Raw genomic sequence first — 16,062 nt, forward strand, 5'->3', positions numbered from 1 at the left:
GTCAACGCCTCCACAATCTCTAAAGTCACGTCTGTCACAACCCTAGGGTGCCGTCCATCCGGTCCATGTGACTTATCCACCTTCAGCCCTTTCAGTTTCACAAGCACTTTCTCCCCAGTAATAGCCGCTCCACTAACTTCCACCCCCTGACTCTCTTGAATTTCAGGCACGTTGCTGGTGTCTTCCACTGTGAAGACTGATGCACAAACGTTCTTCAACTCCTCTGCCATTTCTTTATTCCCCATTATCACTTCTCCAGCATCATTCTCCAGCGGCCCAACGTCCACTCTTGCCACTTTCTTGCTCTTTATACAACTGAAGAAACTCCTGCTATCCTCTTTTATATTATCGGCTAGCTTACCTTCGTATTTCATCTTGTCTCCCCGTCTTGTCTTTTTAATTACCTTTGTTGCTCTTTAAAAGCTCCCTAATCCTCTGGCTTCCCACCAATCTTTGCCGTGTTATACGCCTTCACTTTCAGTTTGTGTATATCCCGCCCTTGACTTCCCTGGTCTGCCACAGTGGCCTCTTTCTCTCCATAGAATCTTTCTTCCTCTTTGGAATGAAAAGACCCTGCAACTTCCGGATTATTCCCAGAAATTCCTGCCATTGCTGTTCCACCGTCATCCCTGCTAGGGTCCCTTTCCAGTCAACTTTGGCCAGCTCCTCCCTCATGCCTCTGTTGTCCCCTTTGCCCAGCTGCAATACCAGCACATCCGATATCACCTTCTCCCTCTCAAATTGCAGATTAAAACTTATCATATTGTGGTCGCCACCTCCTAACGGTTCCAAATCGGATCTGTGCCACGTAAATAAGACATGTGCCATTATTCAATGTTCAAACTCAAGAGTGCGATAGGGACTCAAATGTGTGATATTGTGTAATATTAACTCTTGCTCAGAACACTTTGGAGCTGATTTAGGCCATTCGGCCCATCAAGTCTGTTCCGCCATTCAATGATGGCTGATCGATCTCTCCCTCCTAACCCCATTCTCCTGCCTTCTCCCCCATAGCCCCCGACACCCACACTAATCAGGAATCTGTCAATCTCCACTTTAAAAATACCCAATGACTTGACCTCCACTGCCATCTCTGGTTATGAATTCCACAGATTCACCACCCAAATAGGTGGACACAGAATGGAGGAAGAGCCGGTAGCTGACAACCCAATGGTATTAACATTGAATTCGCCAATTTCAGATCACATAGAAACATAGAAATCAGGTGCAGGAGTAGGCCATTCGGCCCTTCGAGCCTGCACCGCCATTCAATATGATCATGGCTGATCATCCAACTCAGTATCCCGTACCTGCCTTCTCTCCATACCCTCTGATCCCCTTAGCCACAAGGGCCACATCTAACTCCCTCTTAAATATAGCCAATGAACTGGCCTCGACTACCCTCTGCGGCAGAGAGTTCCAGAGATTCACCACTCTATGTGTGAAAAAAGTTCTTCTCATCTCAGTTTTAAAGGATTTCCCCCTTATCCTTAAGCTGTGACCCCTTGTCCTGGACTTCCCCAACATCGGGAGCAATCTTCCTGCATCTAGCCTGTCCAACCCCTTAAGAATTTTGTAAGTTTCTATAAGATCCCCTCTCAATCTCCTAAATTCTAGAGAGTATAAACCAAGTCTATCCAGTCTTTCTTTCTAAAGACAGTCCTGACATCCCAGGAATCAGTCTGGTGAACCGTCTCTGCACTCCCCCTCTATGGCAATAATGTCCTTCCTCAGATTTGGAGACCAAAACTGTATGCAATACTCCAGGTGTGGTCTCACCAAGACCCTGTACAACTGCAGTAGAACCTCCCTGCTCCTATACTCAAATCCTTTTGCTATGAAAGCTAACATACCATTCGCCTCTACCTAATCTCCCCACACCCTGCCCCTTTTCTTCATCACACCCTCCCCTTTTCTCCCCCCACCTCTCACCCCCTAGGGAGCAGGTGCGTGGGAAGCTGAAAGGGCTGAAGGTGCCTCACCTATTTCTCCTCTCCCCCATCCTATATTCCTTCCTCTGGCTTCACAATTCGCAGCTATCCAATCCAGTCTCAGGATTCTGCTCTTCTCTCGAGCCTTTGTTCCAACCACCAGCCAGGGCGGCATGGTGGCGCAGCGGTAGAGCTGCTGCCAGTGACACGGGTTCGATCCTGACCACGGGTGCTGTCTGCACGGAGTTTGCACGTCCTTCCAAGTGACCACGTGGGATTTCTCTGCTTGCTCCAGTTTCCTCCCACACCCCAAAGACATGCAGGTTTGTAGGTTAATTGTCTTCAGTGAAGTTGTCCCTAGTGTGTGTAGGATAGAGCTGGTGTATGGGGGGGTTGCTGGTCAGTGCGGGCTTGGTGGGCCGAAGGGCCTGTTTCCGCGCTGTATCAGTTCCGACACGAAACGTCGCCAATCCAAGTTCTCCAGAGATGCTGCCTGACCCGCTGAGTTACTCCAGCACTTTGTGCCCTTTTGTGTATCAACCAGCATCTGCAGTTCCTCGTTTCTATAGAAAGTGTGAAAACTTTGACCCAGATTTTCCTCCTGGGAGTAGTTTTTTACTGAGGGTTCTGCAGCTGCTGTGGGAATGACTTCAGATGCACAGAGTCTCTTGCCCAGAGTAGGGGAATCGAGGACCAGAGGACATAGGTTCAAGGTGAAGGGGAAAAGATTGAATAGGAATCTGAGGGGTAACTTTTTCACACAAAGGGTGGTGGGTGTATGGAACAAGCTGCCAGAGGAGGTAGTTGAGGCTAGGACTATCCCAACATTTAAGAAACAGTTAGACAGGTACATGGATCGGACAGGTTGGGAGGGATATGGACCAAGCCCAGGCAGGTGGGACTAGTGTAACTGGGACATGTTGGCCAGTGTGAGCAAGTTGGGCCGAACTGTATCCACACTGTATCACTCTGTGACTTGCTCTGGGGATGAGGCAGCCGACTGCTCAGTCCGTCTGAGGTCTTGAGAAGCTGTTTTCAAATGGGAGCTCCTTTACCTTCTGATATCCACCCCACAGCCACACCACTAATCAGACAACCCAGTAAGAAAGGAATTGCAGATGACTAAACATTTCCGTTGCTTCCCAGGTAATTTCACAGCTCATTACAGGCACTCCACAGGCAAGTGGCATTTAAATGCAACAACAAAACGTGGCCATAATGCAGCCACATGCGTTTACTTCAGGAACCTTCAAGGATTATGTTTTTCCTCAGCTTATGATTAGTTTAGATCAGTTTAATTTACAGCGTGGAAACAGGCCCTTTGGCCCACCGAGTCCGCACCGCCCAGCGATCCCCGCACACTAACACTACCCTACACACACTAGGGGGACTTCACATTTACACCAAGCCAATTAACCTACAAACCTGCACGTCTTTAGAGTGTGGGAGGAGACTGGAGCACCCGGAGAAAACCCACGCAGGTCACGGGGAGAACGTACAAACTCTCTCTCTCCCTCCCCCACCCCCCAGTACGGGCCCCAATGCTGTTATTAAGCAGTTAACAAAGGAAGATTAATATTTACCCAAATCAAACAAAATTTCACATCCGTCGTCAAGGCAGGTGACATTTACACAGTTTGATACCAACTCCCAGCAATGATTTTCGCTTGGCAATTACAATTAATTGGTTGTTTAACAGGGGATTACGGGCCTAATGCAAGAGAACACGATGCCTCCTTGGTTGCCACGGTGACCGTGGGTTTCAATAAGCCTTTTACAGGACCGCAAGATTCATACTTTTCGAAATTGGTCTTGAGAGAGTTCGAACGAGAAGTTACACAAATTGCTACAGTGTGCAAAGGCAAAAACGCTGCTGCACCCCCAGAGAATGTTCAGAAGGCAGAACTCTGAAATCAAAAAGCTGCAGCATTGAAATCGGCCCTTCGGCCTACCTAGTCCCACTCCGACCATCGACCACTGATCGATGATCGGAGTGGTGGGACTCGTTAGGCCAAAGGGCCGATTTCTTCAATGCTCTAAGGAGGGTCTCAACCTAAAATGTCACCCATTCCTTCTCTCCAGCGATGCCGACTGCCCCTCCGAGTTACTCCGGCATTTTTGGTGTGAACCGGCATCACGCTGGTTCTATGTTATCCCACTTTCTCATCAGCCCCCGACACACTCGGGGCAACGTACAGAAGCCACCGTGGCAACCAAGGTCACCGTGGCAACCAACGAGGCATCGTGTTCTCTTACATTAGGCCCGTAATCCCCCGTAATCGAAACTATCGATCGATCTGCACGTCTTTGGAGGGCGGGAGGAGACTGGAGCGCCTGGAGGAAACCCACGCGGTCACGGGAAGAACGTGCAAACTCCACACAGACAGCACCCAAGGTCAGGATACAACAAGGGTCTCTGGCGCCACGAGGCAGCGGCTCTACCCGCTGCAGGCACTATGCCGCCCAAGCAGATCTCCTACTTTAACCAGCAAAGGAGCCCAAGATGAGTCAGTTTTGTGGAAAGCCAGATAATGACCAGGGGAGGAAAGGTTGAGACAGGATTCAACACCGGAACAGGCTTTTATGATCAGCATATTTCCTCTGGGTGGACAAAGACCAGAGATGGAACACACTATAGGTCAGTATAATACACTGTGGCACACACTACAATACATCACGGGTCAGGCAGCATCTCTGCAGAGAAGAAATGGGTGACGTTTCAGGTAGAGACCCTTCTTCAGTCTGAAAAAAGGTCTGGACCTGAAACGTCACCCATTCCTTCTGTCCAGAGATGCTGCCTGTCCCACTGAGTTACTCCAGCGTTTTGTGTCTATCTTCAGATCAAAACAGTATCTGTAGTTCCTTCCTACACTACAATATCTATCTTGCTATATACTAAAAGTCTCATCTTGTTTGCGTGTGTGTGTGTGCGTGGATGTTTTGTATCTTCCTCAAACGCTACACACTAGCACTTAGATTTTTACATATTCGAACACATTTCCCCCCTCCACACCTATATTTCACGTTATTTGTGATTAAAAACATTTTTTAAGCCAAAAATCGCTTCTTGCAGAGAGCCTTTTTCTAGCAGCCTCCAGTGATGATGTCACAATGCCTTCTCACAGACGTCCAATCACAATGGATCTCATTTACAAATGACATCACAATGGGACGTTGCCAACGATAACTGCAGCTTCTCTCAGAGAGCCTTTATCCAGCAGCTTCCAGTGATGATGTCACAATGCCACTCACAGTACACCAATCACTATGGGCTCTCAAGCTGCCGAGTGCCACAATGACATCACAATGTGACGTTGCCAACAGTAACTGCAGCTTCTCACAGAGAGCCTTTTTCCAGGAGCTTCCAGTGATGATGCTATATTTCAAAAGTTATCGATGATTAAAGCTTTAAAAATGCCAACTCTAACAAGATTTTTACTCTTAAAATCCTTCCTGCCAGCACACGTGACAATAAACTGAACACCCTTTAGCCTCATGTTCACCTCTAGCAAACTCAATGCTAGCATTTATTTCAAGAGGGCTAGAATACAAAAAACAGGGAAGTAATGCTGAGGATCTATACGCCACTGATCAGGCTAAATTTGGAGTATTGGGAGAAATTTTGGGTGCCATATCTGAGAAAGGATGTGCTGGCACTGGAGAGGGTCCAGAGGAGGTTTTCAAGAATGATCCCAGGATTGAGTAGGTTAACCTACGATGAGCGTTTGTCGGTGCTGGGCCTGTACTCGCTGGCGTTTAGAAGAATGAGGGAGGGACCTCGTTGAAACACACAGAAGAGTGAAAAGTCTGGATAGAGTGGCTGTGGAGAGGATGTTTCCATTAGTGTGAGAGTCTAGGACTAGAAGTCAGAGCCTCAAAATTAAAGGACGTTCCTTTAGGAAGGAGAAGAGGAGGAATTTCTTTAGTCAGAGGGTGGCGAATCTGTGGAATACTTTGCCGCAGAAGGCTGTAGAGGCCAAGTCAGTGGATATTTTTAAGGCAGAGACAGATAGTGTTGATTAGTACGGGTGTCAGACCACATAATCAGTCTTTGTCTTTACAAATTCAACAAAATCTTGTACCTTAGCATCCCTTCCATTGATGCAAGGCCCACCCGCCTGTAGATCCCCGATTGTCCTTGCAACCATCCCACCATCAAGGCACAACATGAGACTCCAGTCTTCGCAGTGTGTGAATTTACTCAATAGGTCGAGGGTCAGGCGAAGTGGAATTATTTGTCACAGAAGGCTGTGGAGGCCAAGTCAGTGGGTAATTTTATTTTTATTAGCAGTACAGTAAATCACATTAATACCTTGCATATATCTTATTACATTATGTTGTACCACTTCATCTTTTGAGCTTTAGAAAAGATAGAAATAAAAGAAGTAAGGAAAGTAAGCAAGAATCGTGAAGTCAGTGGGTATTTTTGAGGCAGAGATAGATAGATTCTTGATTAGTACGGGTGTCAGAGGTTACGGGGAGAAGGCAGGAGAATGGGGTTAGGAGGGGGAGATAGATCAGCTATGATTGAATGGCGGAGTAGACTTGATGGGCCGAATGGCCTAATTCTACTCCTATCACTTATGACCTTAGTCACTTCCTTGCCCATCTGCCAATCATCCACCCTTCACCTGTATCCACCTATCACTTGCCTCTCTGTGTCCTGTTCCCCCTCCCCCACCCCCTACTCCATCCGTCTCAAGAGGGGCACCGACCCAAAACATTGCCTTCCATTCACTCCACAAATGTTGCCTGACCCGCCGAGTTCCTCCAGCACTTTGTGTTTTGCTCGGATTTCCAGCACCTGCTGTTCCTTGTGTCTCCGTGTTATTTTAGATGGGAGTTGTGCCTCTAGCCACTTGTTAATGCAAGAATGGTTTGGCAGAGCGTCGCAGCGGTAGTTGTTGCCTTACAGCGCCAGAGACCCGGGTTCGATCCTGACCTCGGGTGCTGTCTGCACGGAGTTTGCACGTTCACCCTGTGACTGTGTGGGTTTTCCCCGGGCGCTCCGGGTTCCTCCCACACCCCAAAGGCGTGCAGGTTTGTAGGTTAATTAGCTTCGGTAAAAATTGTAAATTGTCCCTAGTGTGTGTAGGATAGAGCTGGTGTACGGGGTGATCGCTGGTCGGCACGGACTCGGTGGGCCGAAGGGCCTGTTTCGCCAAACTAAAAACTAAACACAAGGAACTGCAGATGCTGGTTTGCAAGGTAAGATACAAAGTGCTGGAGTAACTCAGCGGGTCGGGCAGCATCACTGGAGAACATGGATAGATGACATTTCAGGCTGTTTGTGGGTGGGTGGGGAGGGGGGGGAATCTAGATGGAGGAGAGGTGGGGGCAGGACAAAGCCTGGCAGGTAATTGAAGGGAACCTTCCAGTCTGAAGAAGGGACCCAATCCAAAACGTCACCACATCCTTTATTCACCAGAGATGCTGCCTGACCCGCTGCATTACTCCAGCACTTTGTGTCTATCTTTGGTGTAAACCAGCATCTGCAGTTCCTTTCCACATGGGTAATAGATAGATGCAATTGGGATTTTTTTTTTTTACAAAAGACAGAGATGAAAAGACACAATGTTCCCAATGTTGGGCGAGTCCAGAACCAGGGGCCACAGTCTTAGAATAAAGGGGAGGTTCATTTAAGACTGAGGTGAGAAAAAACTTTTACACTCAGATTGTTGGGAATTTGTGGAATTCCCTGCCACAGAGGGCAGTGGAGGCCAAGTCACTGGATGGATTTAAGAGAGAGTTAGATAGAGCTCTATGGGCTAGTGGAGTCAAGGGATATGGGGAGAAGGCAGGCACGGGCTATTGATTGGGGACAATCAGCTATGATCACAATGAATGGCGGTGCTGGCTTGAAGGGCCAAATGACCTCCTCCTGCACCTATTTTCTATGTTTCAGGGGAGAATAAGGTGTGAAAAGGACAGATCAAAGCAAACGATGATCAAGGAAATCTGGAATGGTTCATTATTGGCTGAGGGGGAAGGTGACAACGAGGCATTCAAACAGTAAAATTAATCAGGAGCTTGGGCAGTTTAACAGCACCTCTTATTTTTCTTGGGCAGCTTACAACCCAGCGGTATGTATATAGATTTTCCTAACTACAAGTAACCCTTGCTTTCCCTCTCTCTCCGTCACCCTAGTTCTCCGACTAGCTCCACTGTCCTCCTGATTAATTGTACTGATCCAATGCCCCGTTGTCACCTTCCCCTCAGCCAACAATGAACCAGTCCACATTTCCTAGAACACATCTGCTTTGATCTGTCATTTTCACACCTTGTCCTTCCATATCTCTATCCTCCCTCCCCCCCCCCCCCCCCCCGACTCTCTGAAGAAGGGTCTCGACCCGAAACGTCACCCATTCCTCTCACCAGAGATGCTGAGTTACTCCAGCATTTTGTGTCTATCATTAATATGTATTACACTCGTATCAAAAGCTCTGCGGAAGTGAGACTCCTATTTATGGAGACAGGGATGCACACTGTCCTTTCACTTCTGAGATTTGCTTTTGCATAGAGTGCATGCAATTACAGATAGGCCTCCGATTTCCACCCAGTGACACTCAGGTTAAATGTGGGCTGCAATGTTGTAGGTCGCTCCAATGCATTTGCCACAGCATGCAAATCTAAATTTTGCCTTGCATGTAAAAATTGGTCAGAGTGCTATGTGGAGCAGATACAGTAGGAATTCAGACGGAGACAAAAGGGAGGCACGGTGGCACAGCGGTAGAGTTGCTGCCTTATGCCCCTGTCCCACTTAGGAAACCTGAACGGAAACCTCTGGAGACTTTGCACCCCACCCAAGGATTCCGTGCGGTTCCCGGAGGTTGCAGGTGGTTGCCAGGTAGTGGAAGCAGGTAGGGAGACTGACAAAAACCTCCGGGAACCGCACGAAAACCTTGGGTGGGGCGCAAAGTCTCCAGAGGTTTCCGTTCAGGTTTCCCAAGTGGGACAGGGGCATTACAGTGGCTGAGACCCGGGTTCGATCCCGACTACGGGTGCTCTCTGTACGGAGTTTCATGCTGATTCTCTCTGGGTGCTTCGGTTTCCTCCCACACTCCAATGATGCACGGGTTTGTAGGTTAATTGGCGCTGGTAGCGACTGTAAATTGTCCCTGGTGTGTAGGATAGAGCGCGTGTACGGGGATCGCTGGTCGGCACGGATACGGTGGGCTGAGAGTTCCCGTTTCCACGTTGCAACTCTAAAACTAAACTAAAACAAGGAACTGCAGAGGGTGGTTTACAAAACGATGGCACAAAGTGCTGGAGCAAATCAACGGGTCAGGCAGCATCTCTGCAGAACATGAATTAAGTATCGCGGTGACATTTAAAATAAAGTGGAGCGGGAATCTATTTCACACAAATTAACAAGTGGTTTTCAACAGGAGCAACATCGCTAGCAAAGGGGGAAATTTTGTTGACCAGTTGTAGCGCGTAAATACCTGAAATTAGTACAATGGGCCACAATAGTGAAACAGTGGCACAGCTCCAGAGACCCAGGTTCGATCCTGACCTCGGGTGATGCCTGTTGCATGGAGTTTGCACGCTCCCCAAGTGACCACGCGGGTTTCCTCAGTGCGATACAGAGGTGCAGCGGTAGAGTTTCTGCCTTACAGTGCCAGAGACGGCGGTTCGATCCTGACTACAGGTGCTACCTGTACGTAGTTTGTACATTCCCCCCCCCGTGACCACGTGGGTTTTCTCCGGGTGCTCCGGTTTCCAAAGACGTACATGTTTGCAGGTTAATTATCTTCTGTAAATTGTCCCCAATGTGCAGGATAAAACTGATGTGGGTGATCGTGGGTCAGCATGGACTTTGTGGACCGAAGGGCCCGTTTCCACACTGTATCTCTAAACAAAACTACCTACTTGTACAATAGTGTACCGATCTTTCTCTGCAGTTGTAGTGGGAGGTCAGGAAAATATTCATGGGAATTCCAGGCAAACATAACGGCTGGTTTTATGACGCTTCGAGCAAATCACTAAATTCCAAAGCAATTATCAAACAAAGAGGTCCAGTAAATGAGATCGGCAAAATCTTCCTGCTAAGCAGACAGTCCCCGCCACGTATATTGAACCCTCGTGGAGAAGATAGACGTCAGTATCTCAAACACATGCACGGCAACAAAAAACACAAATCAGGTAAATAAGGCGAGTCAATGTTCAAACTCAAAGTGCGATACTGACACACACGTGTGTGCGCTATGGCACAATATTGACTCTTGCTCACAAGACACAGGAGCAGGCCTGTCCCACTTAGGCGACTTTTTAGGCGACTGCAGGAGATTATGCAGTCGCCACATGTTCACGGGTGGTTGCCAGGGAGTGGCCTTCATGGTCCTGAGGAGTTTGCGCATTCTGGGTACCAGTTGCGGCCTCACTATGGTCGCCGAGAATTTTTCAACCTGCTGATAAATTAGCGGCGTCTAGAATGAAGCCGCCGTGGAGAGCAGCGAGAATTCTCGAGCAGCGGGTGGGTCGCAAGGAGGTCGATGGTTCTCGGAGGTTCTCGTAGGTTGTAGCCGGCGCTGACCGGTGAATTTCATTGGCTTATGGGGGGAATAAAAAACATAAGCAGTAGTTTTCAGAACCAGGGATAACCGACCGTTAATGTTAATGTCCGCCGAGCTTCACAGCCGTATATCTCTGGCTTCTTAAAAGTTGTCTCCCCTCCTTCTCTCCCCCTCTTTTAAAGGGCTTACCACATACTGTGCGTTTTAGCCGTCTTTTTACAGCGCCAACCTTCCCGTTCATCGTGGTGTGTGTCTGTTTCACCTTGGCTTTGCACCGTGTGAATTTCACTCGGACAGCACTCCCCCGCTTGCCCTGTCCCCGCCTGCATAACGGGCTGGTGAAGGAAGTGATGTGTGAGTGTGAGTGTGAGTGCGAGTGTGCAAGTGTGAGTGTGAGTGTTCCACTCTGACAGTCGCCGTTCCAGTTGCCGGTTTTTCAGGCGACTGCCGCCAACTTGACCGTCGCTGGCCGTCCGCAGAAAAATGGCCGAAAGTTGGACAGGCCCATTCGGCCCATCAAGTCTGCTCTGCCAGTTACACAAAAAAGCTGGAGAAACTCAGCGGGTGCAGCAGCATCTATGGAGCGAAGGAAATAGGCAACGTTTCGGGCCGAAACAAGGTTTCGAAACAAGGTTTCGGCCCGAAACGTTGCCTATTTCCTTCGCTCCATAGATGCTGCTGCACCCGCTGAGTTTCTCCAGCTTTTTTGTGTAACCTTCGATTCTCCAGCATCTGCAGTTCCCTCTTAAACACTAAATAAAGTCTGCTCTGCCATTCAATCATGGCTGATCTACCTTTCCCTCTCAGCCCCATTCTCCTGCCTTCTCCCTACACCCACTGAACCCATATTAATCATGAATCTGTCAATCTCCGCCTTAAAAATACCTATGCCCTGGCCTTCACAGCCTTCTGTGGCAATGAGTTCTACAGATTCACCACCCTCTGGCTAAAGAAATTTCCATCCACATCTTCCTCAAAGAACGTCCTTAATTCTGAGGCTTTGGCCTCTGGTTCTAGGCTCTCCCACTAGTGGAAACATCCTCTCCACATCCACTCTATCCAGGCCTTTCAATGACTCAACGTTGTGCAGTACTAATACGACTTAGTGGCAAATAAAATTGGATTGATTCAAAGCTGTGCAATAGTAAACTCAATATTCATTGTGCAATTATTCAATGTTCAAATTCAATAAAAAGAATTGATGACAATTATGCAGAATGTTGACCTGAAAAGATACAACATCATTTGGGCCATGTATTCCCCCTGGATTCAACAGCAGACACATGAGATCACTCACCTCTGTCTCAAGGCAGCCAAAGTCGACTTATCGATCCTGGAAAACAAAAAAACAAAAATCAATAACCATCAATGCATCATAAATACTCATCAATGATGAAGGGCGGCACGGTGGCGCAGCGGTAGAGTTGCTGCCTTGCGGCGCAGGGACCCGGGTTTGATCCCGACCACGGGTGCTGTCTGATTGGAGTTTGCACGTTCTCCCCTTGGTTTTTCTCCGCGATCTCTGGTTTCCTCCCACACTCCAAAGACGTACAGGTTCCGTAGGTTAATTGGCTTGCTATAATTGCAAATTGTCCCTAGTGTGTGTGTAGCATAGTGTTAGAGTGTGGGGGTCGCTGGTCAGCGCGGACTCAGTGGGCCAAAGGGCCTGTGTCCGCACCATATCTCGAAACTAAACTAAAAATGAATAACCAGTAAAAAGTTCTTCTGATCAGACGTGGTTTCCCGGCTCGGAGTGCAAGATTGTATACATTGGATCACTCTCTTCCTAGTCCCCCACCTGGATGTGCACCCATTCCCCCCCCCCCCCCCCCCCCCCCCCATATTCCTTCCTCCAGCTTCACAATTTGTACCTCTTCTATTGTATCTCACAATTTAACCTTTTCATCTCCGGCGACCATCAAACCATTTGCCATTTAAAGCCCCTCCCTCACCGGTAGCCACCTATCACTTGCCAGAATTTGTCCCGTCCCCCACCAGCTTTCTCCATCCCCAGCACAATGAGCCTGAAGAAAGGTCCCGGCCTGAAACGTCACCTACCCATGTTCTCCGCAGAAGCTGCCTGTCCCATTAAGTTGCTGGAGTAACTCAATGGGTGAGGCCACACCTCTGCAGAACATGGACAGGTGACGTCGTGGGCCAGGTATCTTTGTGGCTTTTTTTTTTGCCTAAGCCAGCATCTGCAGTTCCCCATTCACTTCATGCCTGTGTGTGTAAAAACAAGGTCTCCTACAGTGATCATCCTGGACAATGGACAACACTGCACTCGTATGGGAAATGCCACGTAATCTGTGTGTGTTTTACCTACCCCAATATTACTGATTGAAAGACACAACAGGGAAACAGGCCCTTCAGTCCACAGAGTCCACACTGATCATCCATCACCCATTCACACTAGTAGTGTTCTCTTTACACTCTAGGGGCAATTTACAGAGAGGAACTACCTCCCGACACGCTCACCTTTGGCATTTGGGAGGAAACGGGAGCGCCCGAAGCGGTCAAGGGGAGAACATGCAAACTCCACACAGACAGTACCCAAGGTCAAGATTGAGCCTGGGTCTCGGGCACTTTGAGGCAGCAGCTGCACCACCTCTTTTAATGTAAGCAATAAAGTTCCTTTTGCTGATAATTGGAGCTGCACGGTGGCGCAGCGGTAGAGCTGCTGCCTCATAGCGCCAGAGACCCGAGTTCGATCCCGAGTAGGGGCGCTGTCTGTACGGTGTTTGTACGTTCTCCCCGTGACCTGCGTGGGTTTTCTCCGGGTGCTCCGGTTTCCTCCCACATCCCACAGATGTACAGGCTTGTAGGTTAATTGTCCCCCGTGTGTAGGGCAGAACTAGTGTATGGGGGGGTCGATGGTCAGTGTGGACTCGGTGGGCCGAAGGGCCTGTTTCCACGCTGCATCTCAAAATTGAAAACCTTGTTGCATAAAAATAAAACACATTCTCAAAGGGTAAACCTTAACAATTGCTGTCAAGAATATATTTTTTATGAGAATTTTGTTGCCAGGCTGTTGCTAAGTAATATTCTAGTGAATTCTGCAAAAGTACATCGTTGCCATTGGCAGCCAGTAGTACATAATCATGGTCTATTATTCAAAGGCAGACACAAAATGCTGGCGGTCGCTTATTCAATTTCTCCATCTTATTGTTTCGACAACACTTTAGCGGAAGCGGTGAGCTTCAAATCAAATCCCATCCACTTCTTTTATGCTTCTGAAGGCCACAGACATCAGCACATTGAAACAACTCTTCAAATTATCATCAAATGCATGCACTAGAAACGGGCGGCACGGTGGCGCAGCGGGAGGGTCGCTGCATTGCAGCGCTTGCAGCGCCGGAGACCCGGGTTCGACCCCGACTACGGGTGCTGTCTGTACGGAGTTTGTACGTTCTCCCCGTGACCACATGGGTTTCCTCCAGGTGATCTTATTTCCTCCCACACTCCAAAGATGTTTTAGTTTCTAGTTTTAGAGAGACAGTTCCCGAAACAGGCCCTTCGGTCCACAGAGTCCGCACCGATCAGCGATCCCCGCAGATTAACCCCGAACACACACACACACACTAGGCCAATTAACGGTCCCTGTACATCTTTGGAGTGTGGGAGGAAACCGCAGGTCACGAAAAACAGCGAAGCCCCGTAGTCTGGACAAAATCATTAAACACTTAGGTGCACAGTAGGCCATTCGGCCCTTCGAGCCTGCACCGCCATTCACATGGCTGATCACCAACTCAGTACCCGTACACAGCCACAAGGGCCACACACCCTCTTACCAATGAACTGGCCTCACAACCCTCGGGCCAGAGAGTTAGACCCACTCTCTGTGTGAAAAAAGTTCTTCTCAGCTCGGTTTTAAAGGATTTCCCCCTTATCTTTAAGAGTGACCCCTTGTCCTGGAGGAAACCCGCGCTAGCCTGTCCAACCCCTTAAGAATTTTGTAAAAACGTACAAACTCCGTAATTCAGAGAGTATAAACCAAGTCCGTCCAGTCTTTCGGATAAGACAGTCCTGAATCCCAGGAATCATTTAAAGGCCCACACCATCCTGGCCACACACTCATCTCACTGTTGCCGTCGGGAAGAAGGTACAGGAGCCTGAAAACTGTAACGTCCAGGTTCAAGAACAGCTTCTTCCCCACAGCCATCAGGCTATTAAACACAACAACGAATAAGCTCTGAGCTCTGAACTGCAAAAGTCTATATTATTATTGCACTATATTTGTTATTTATTGAACTTTCTCTTCCCCGTTATGCACTATGTTTACATATTCACATATTCTGTTGTGCTGCCGCAAGTAAGAATTTCATTGTCCCATCCAGGACATTAACAACAAAACATTCTTGACTCTTTTGACTAATTTCAGTCTGAAAAGATATCTCGACCCGACCTAGTCACCTAGTCCTTTTCTCCAGAGATGCTGCCTGACCCGCTGAGTTACTCCAGCATTTTGTATCTATCTTCGGTATAAACCAGCATCTGCAGTTCCTTCCTTCACATGGAACTAGTGTGAATGGGTGATCGACAGTCGGCAAGGAATCGAAGGGCCTATTTCCATGCTGTATCTTTCAATCAAGCAGTGCTTGGGTAAAATATACAGATTACATGGTGCTTCACTTATGTTATCAGAACTTTCAACAATCAGGGCAATGTCAATTTTTGGAATTCTTGTAGACTTAGCATTTAGTGAGTAGGTGGTGAATCTGTGGACTTCATTGCCACAGAAGGCTGAGGCCTTGCCAATGGATATTTTGAGGGCAGAGATAGATAGATAGATCAGCCATGATTGAATGGCGGAGTAGGTTTGATGAGCCAAATGGCCTAATCCTGCTCCTTTCACTTATGCACCCAGATTGATATTATTTTGCACACAAAAGATTTGTACAAGACATTGTTGAGGCTACACTTGGAGTATCATGTAGTGTTCAGCTCACCCTGCTTTGGGAAGATGCCATTCGGCTGGAAACAAAGTAAGAACATGAGGCCAGGACTGGGGGGGCTGAGCTATAGGTTGGGCAGGCTTGGTCTTTATACCTTGGAGCACAGGAGGACAAGGGGTGATTTAGTTTAGTTTAGAGATACAGAGCGGAAACAGGCCCTTCGGCCCACCGAGTCTGCACCGACAAGCAATCCTCGCACATTAATACTATCCTACACACTAGGGGCTATTTACACGTACACCAAGCCAATTACGTCTTTGGAATGTGGGAGGAAGCTCGGAGAAAACCCACGCAGGTCACGGGGAGAACAATCAAACTCCATACAGACAAGCACCCGCAGTCGGGATCGAACCGGAAGCGGGGGCTGCGCGGAGGTCGAGTGATCCCCGTACAGGGCTGTCCCACCAGCATGCGACTGCATGCGGCAAGCGTGACCAAACCGGAAGCGGGGGCCGCGCGGAGGTCGAGTGAGTGACGTGAAGTTCGAGCGAAGTCTGCGGGAAGTTCGCTCGTGATGTACGGCGTCAAGATGCTGCGTCCGGCATCGAGACGCTGCGTACGGCATCGTGGAGGCTGCAGGCCAGCAGGCCGTCGCCGCGCGGAATTTGTGAACAGTCAGTTTTTCGGAGCCCTGCGCGATGTCGGGACCAGCTCCGCACA

General features: G+C 48.6%; 1 protein-coding gene across 6 annotated transcripts in view; it reads right to left on the reverse strand.

The window, feature by feature from the left end:
- Positions 1-16,062, reverse strand: part of LOC129710524 (rap1 GTPase-activating protein 2-like) — a 340,168-nt gene that overhangs the window by 241,074 nt on the left and 83,032 nt on the right. For all 6 annotated transcript variants that reach the window (XM_055657552.1, XM_055657545.1, XM_055657544.1 and 3 more), the window contains exon 2: positions 11,745-11,780. Coding sequence is in view for 5 of the 6 variants with exons in the window: in XM_055657545.1 (XP_055513520.1) it covers positions 11,745-11,780 (36 nt within the window). In the remaining variant the exon portion in view is untranslated. The remainder of the gene's footprint in view (positions 1-11,744; positions 11,781-16,062) is intronic.

Source organism: Leucoraja erinacea, chromosome 28, assembly GCF_028641065.1.
Source record: "Leucoraja erinacea ecotype New England chromosome 28, Leri_hhj_1, whole genome shotgun sequence".
NCBI classification, from domain to species: Eukaryota; Metazoa; Chordata; class Chondrichthyes; order Rajiformes; family Rajidae; genus Leucoraja; species Leucoraja erinaceus.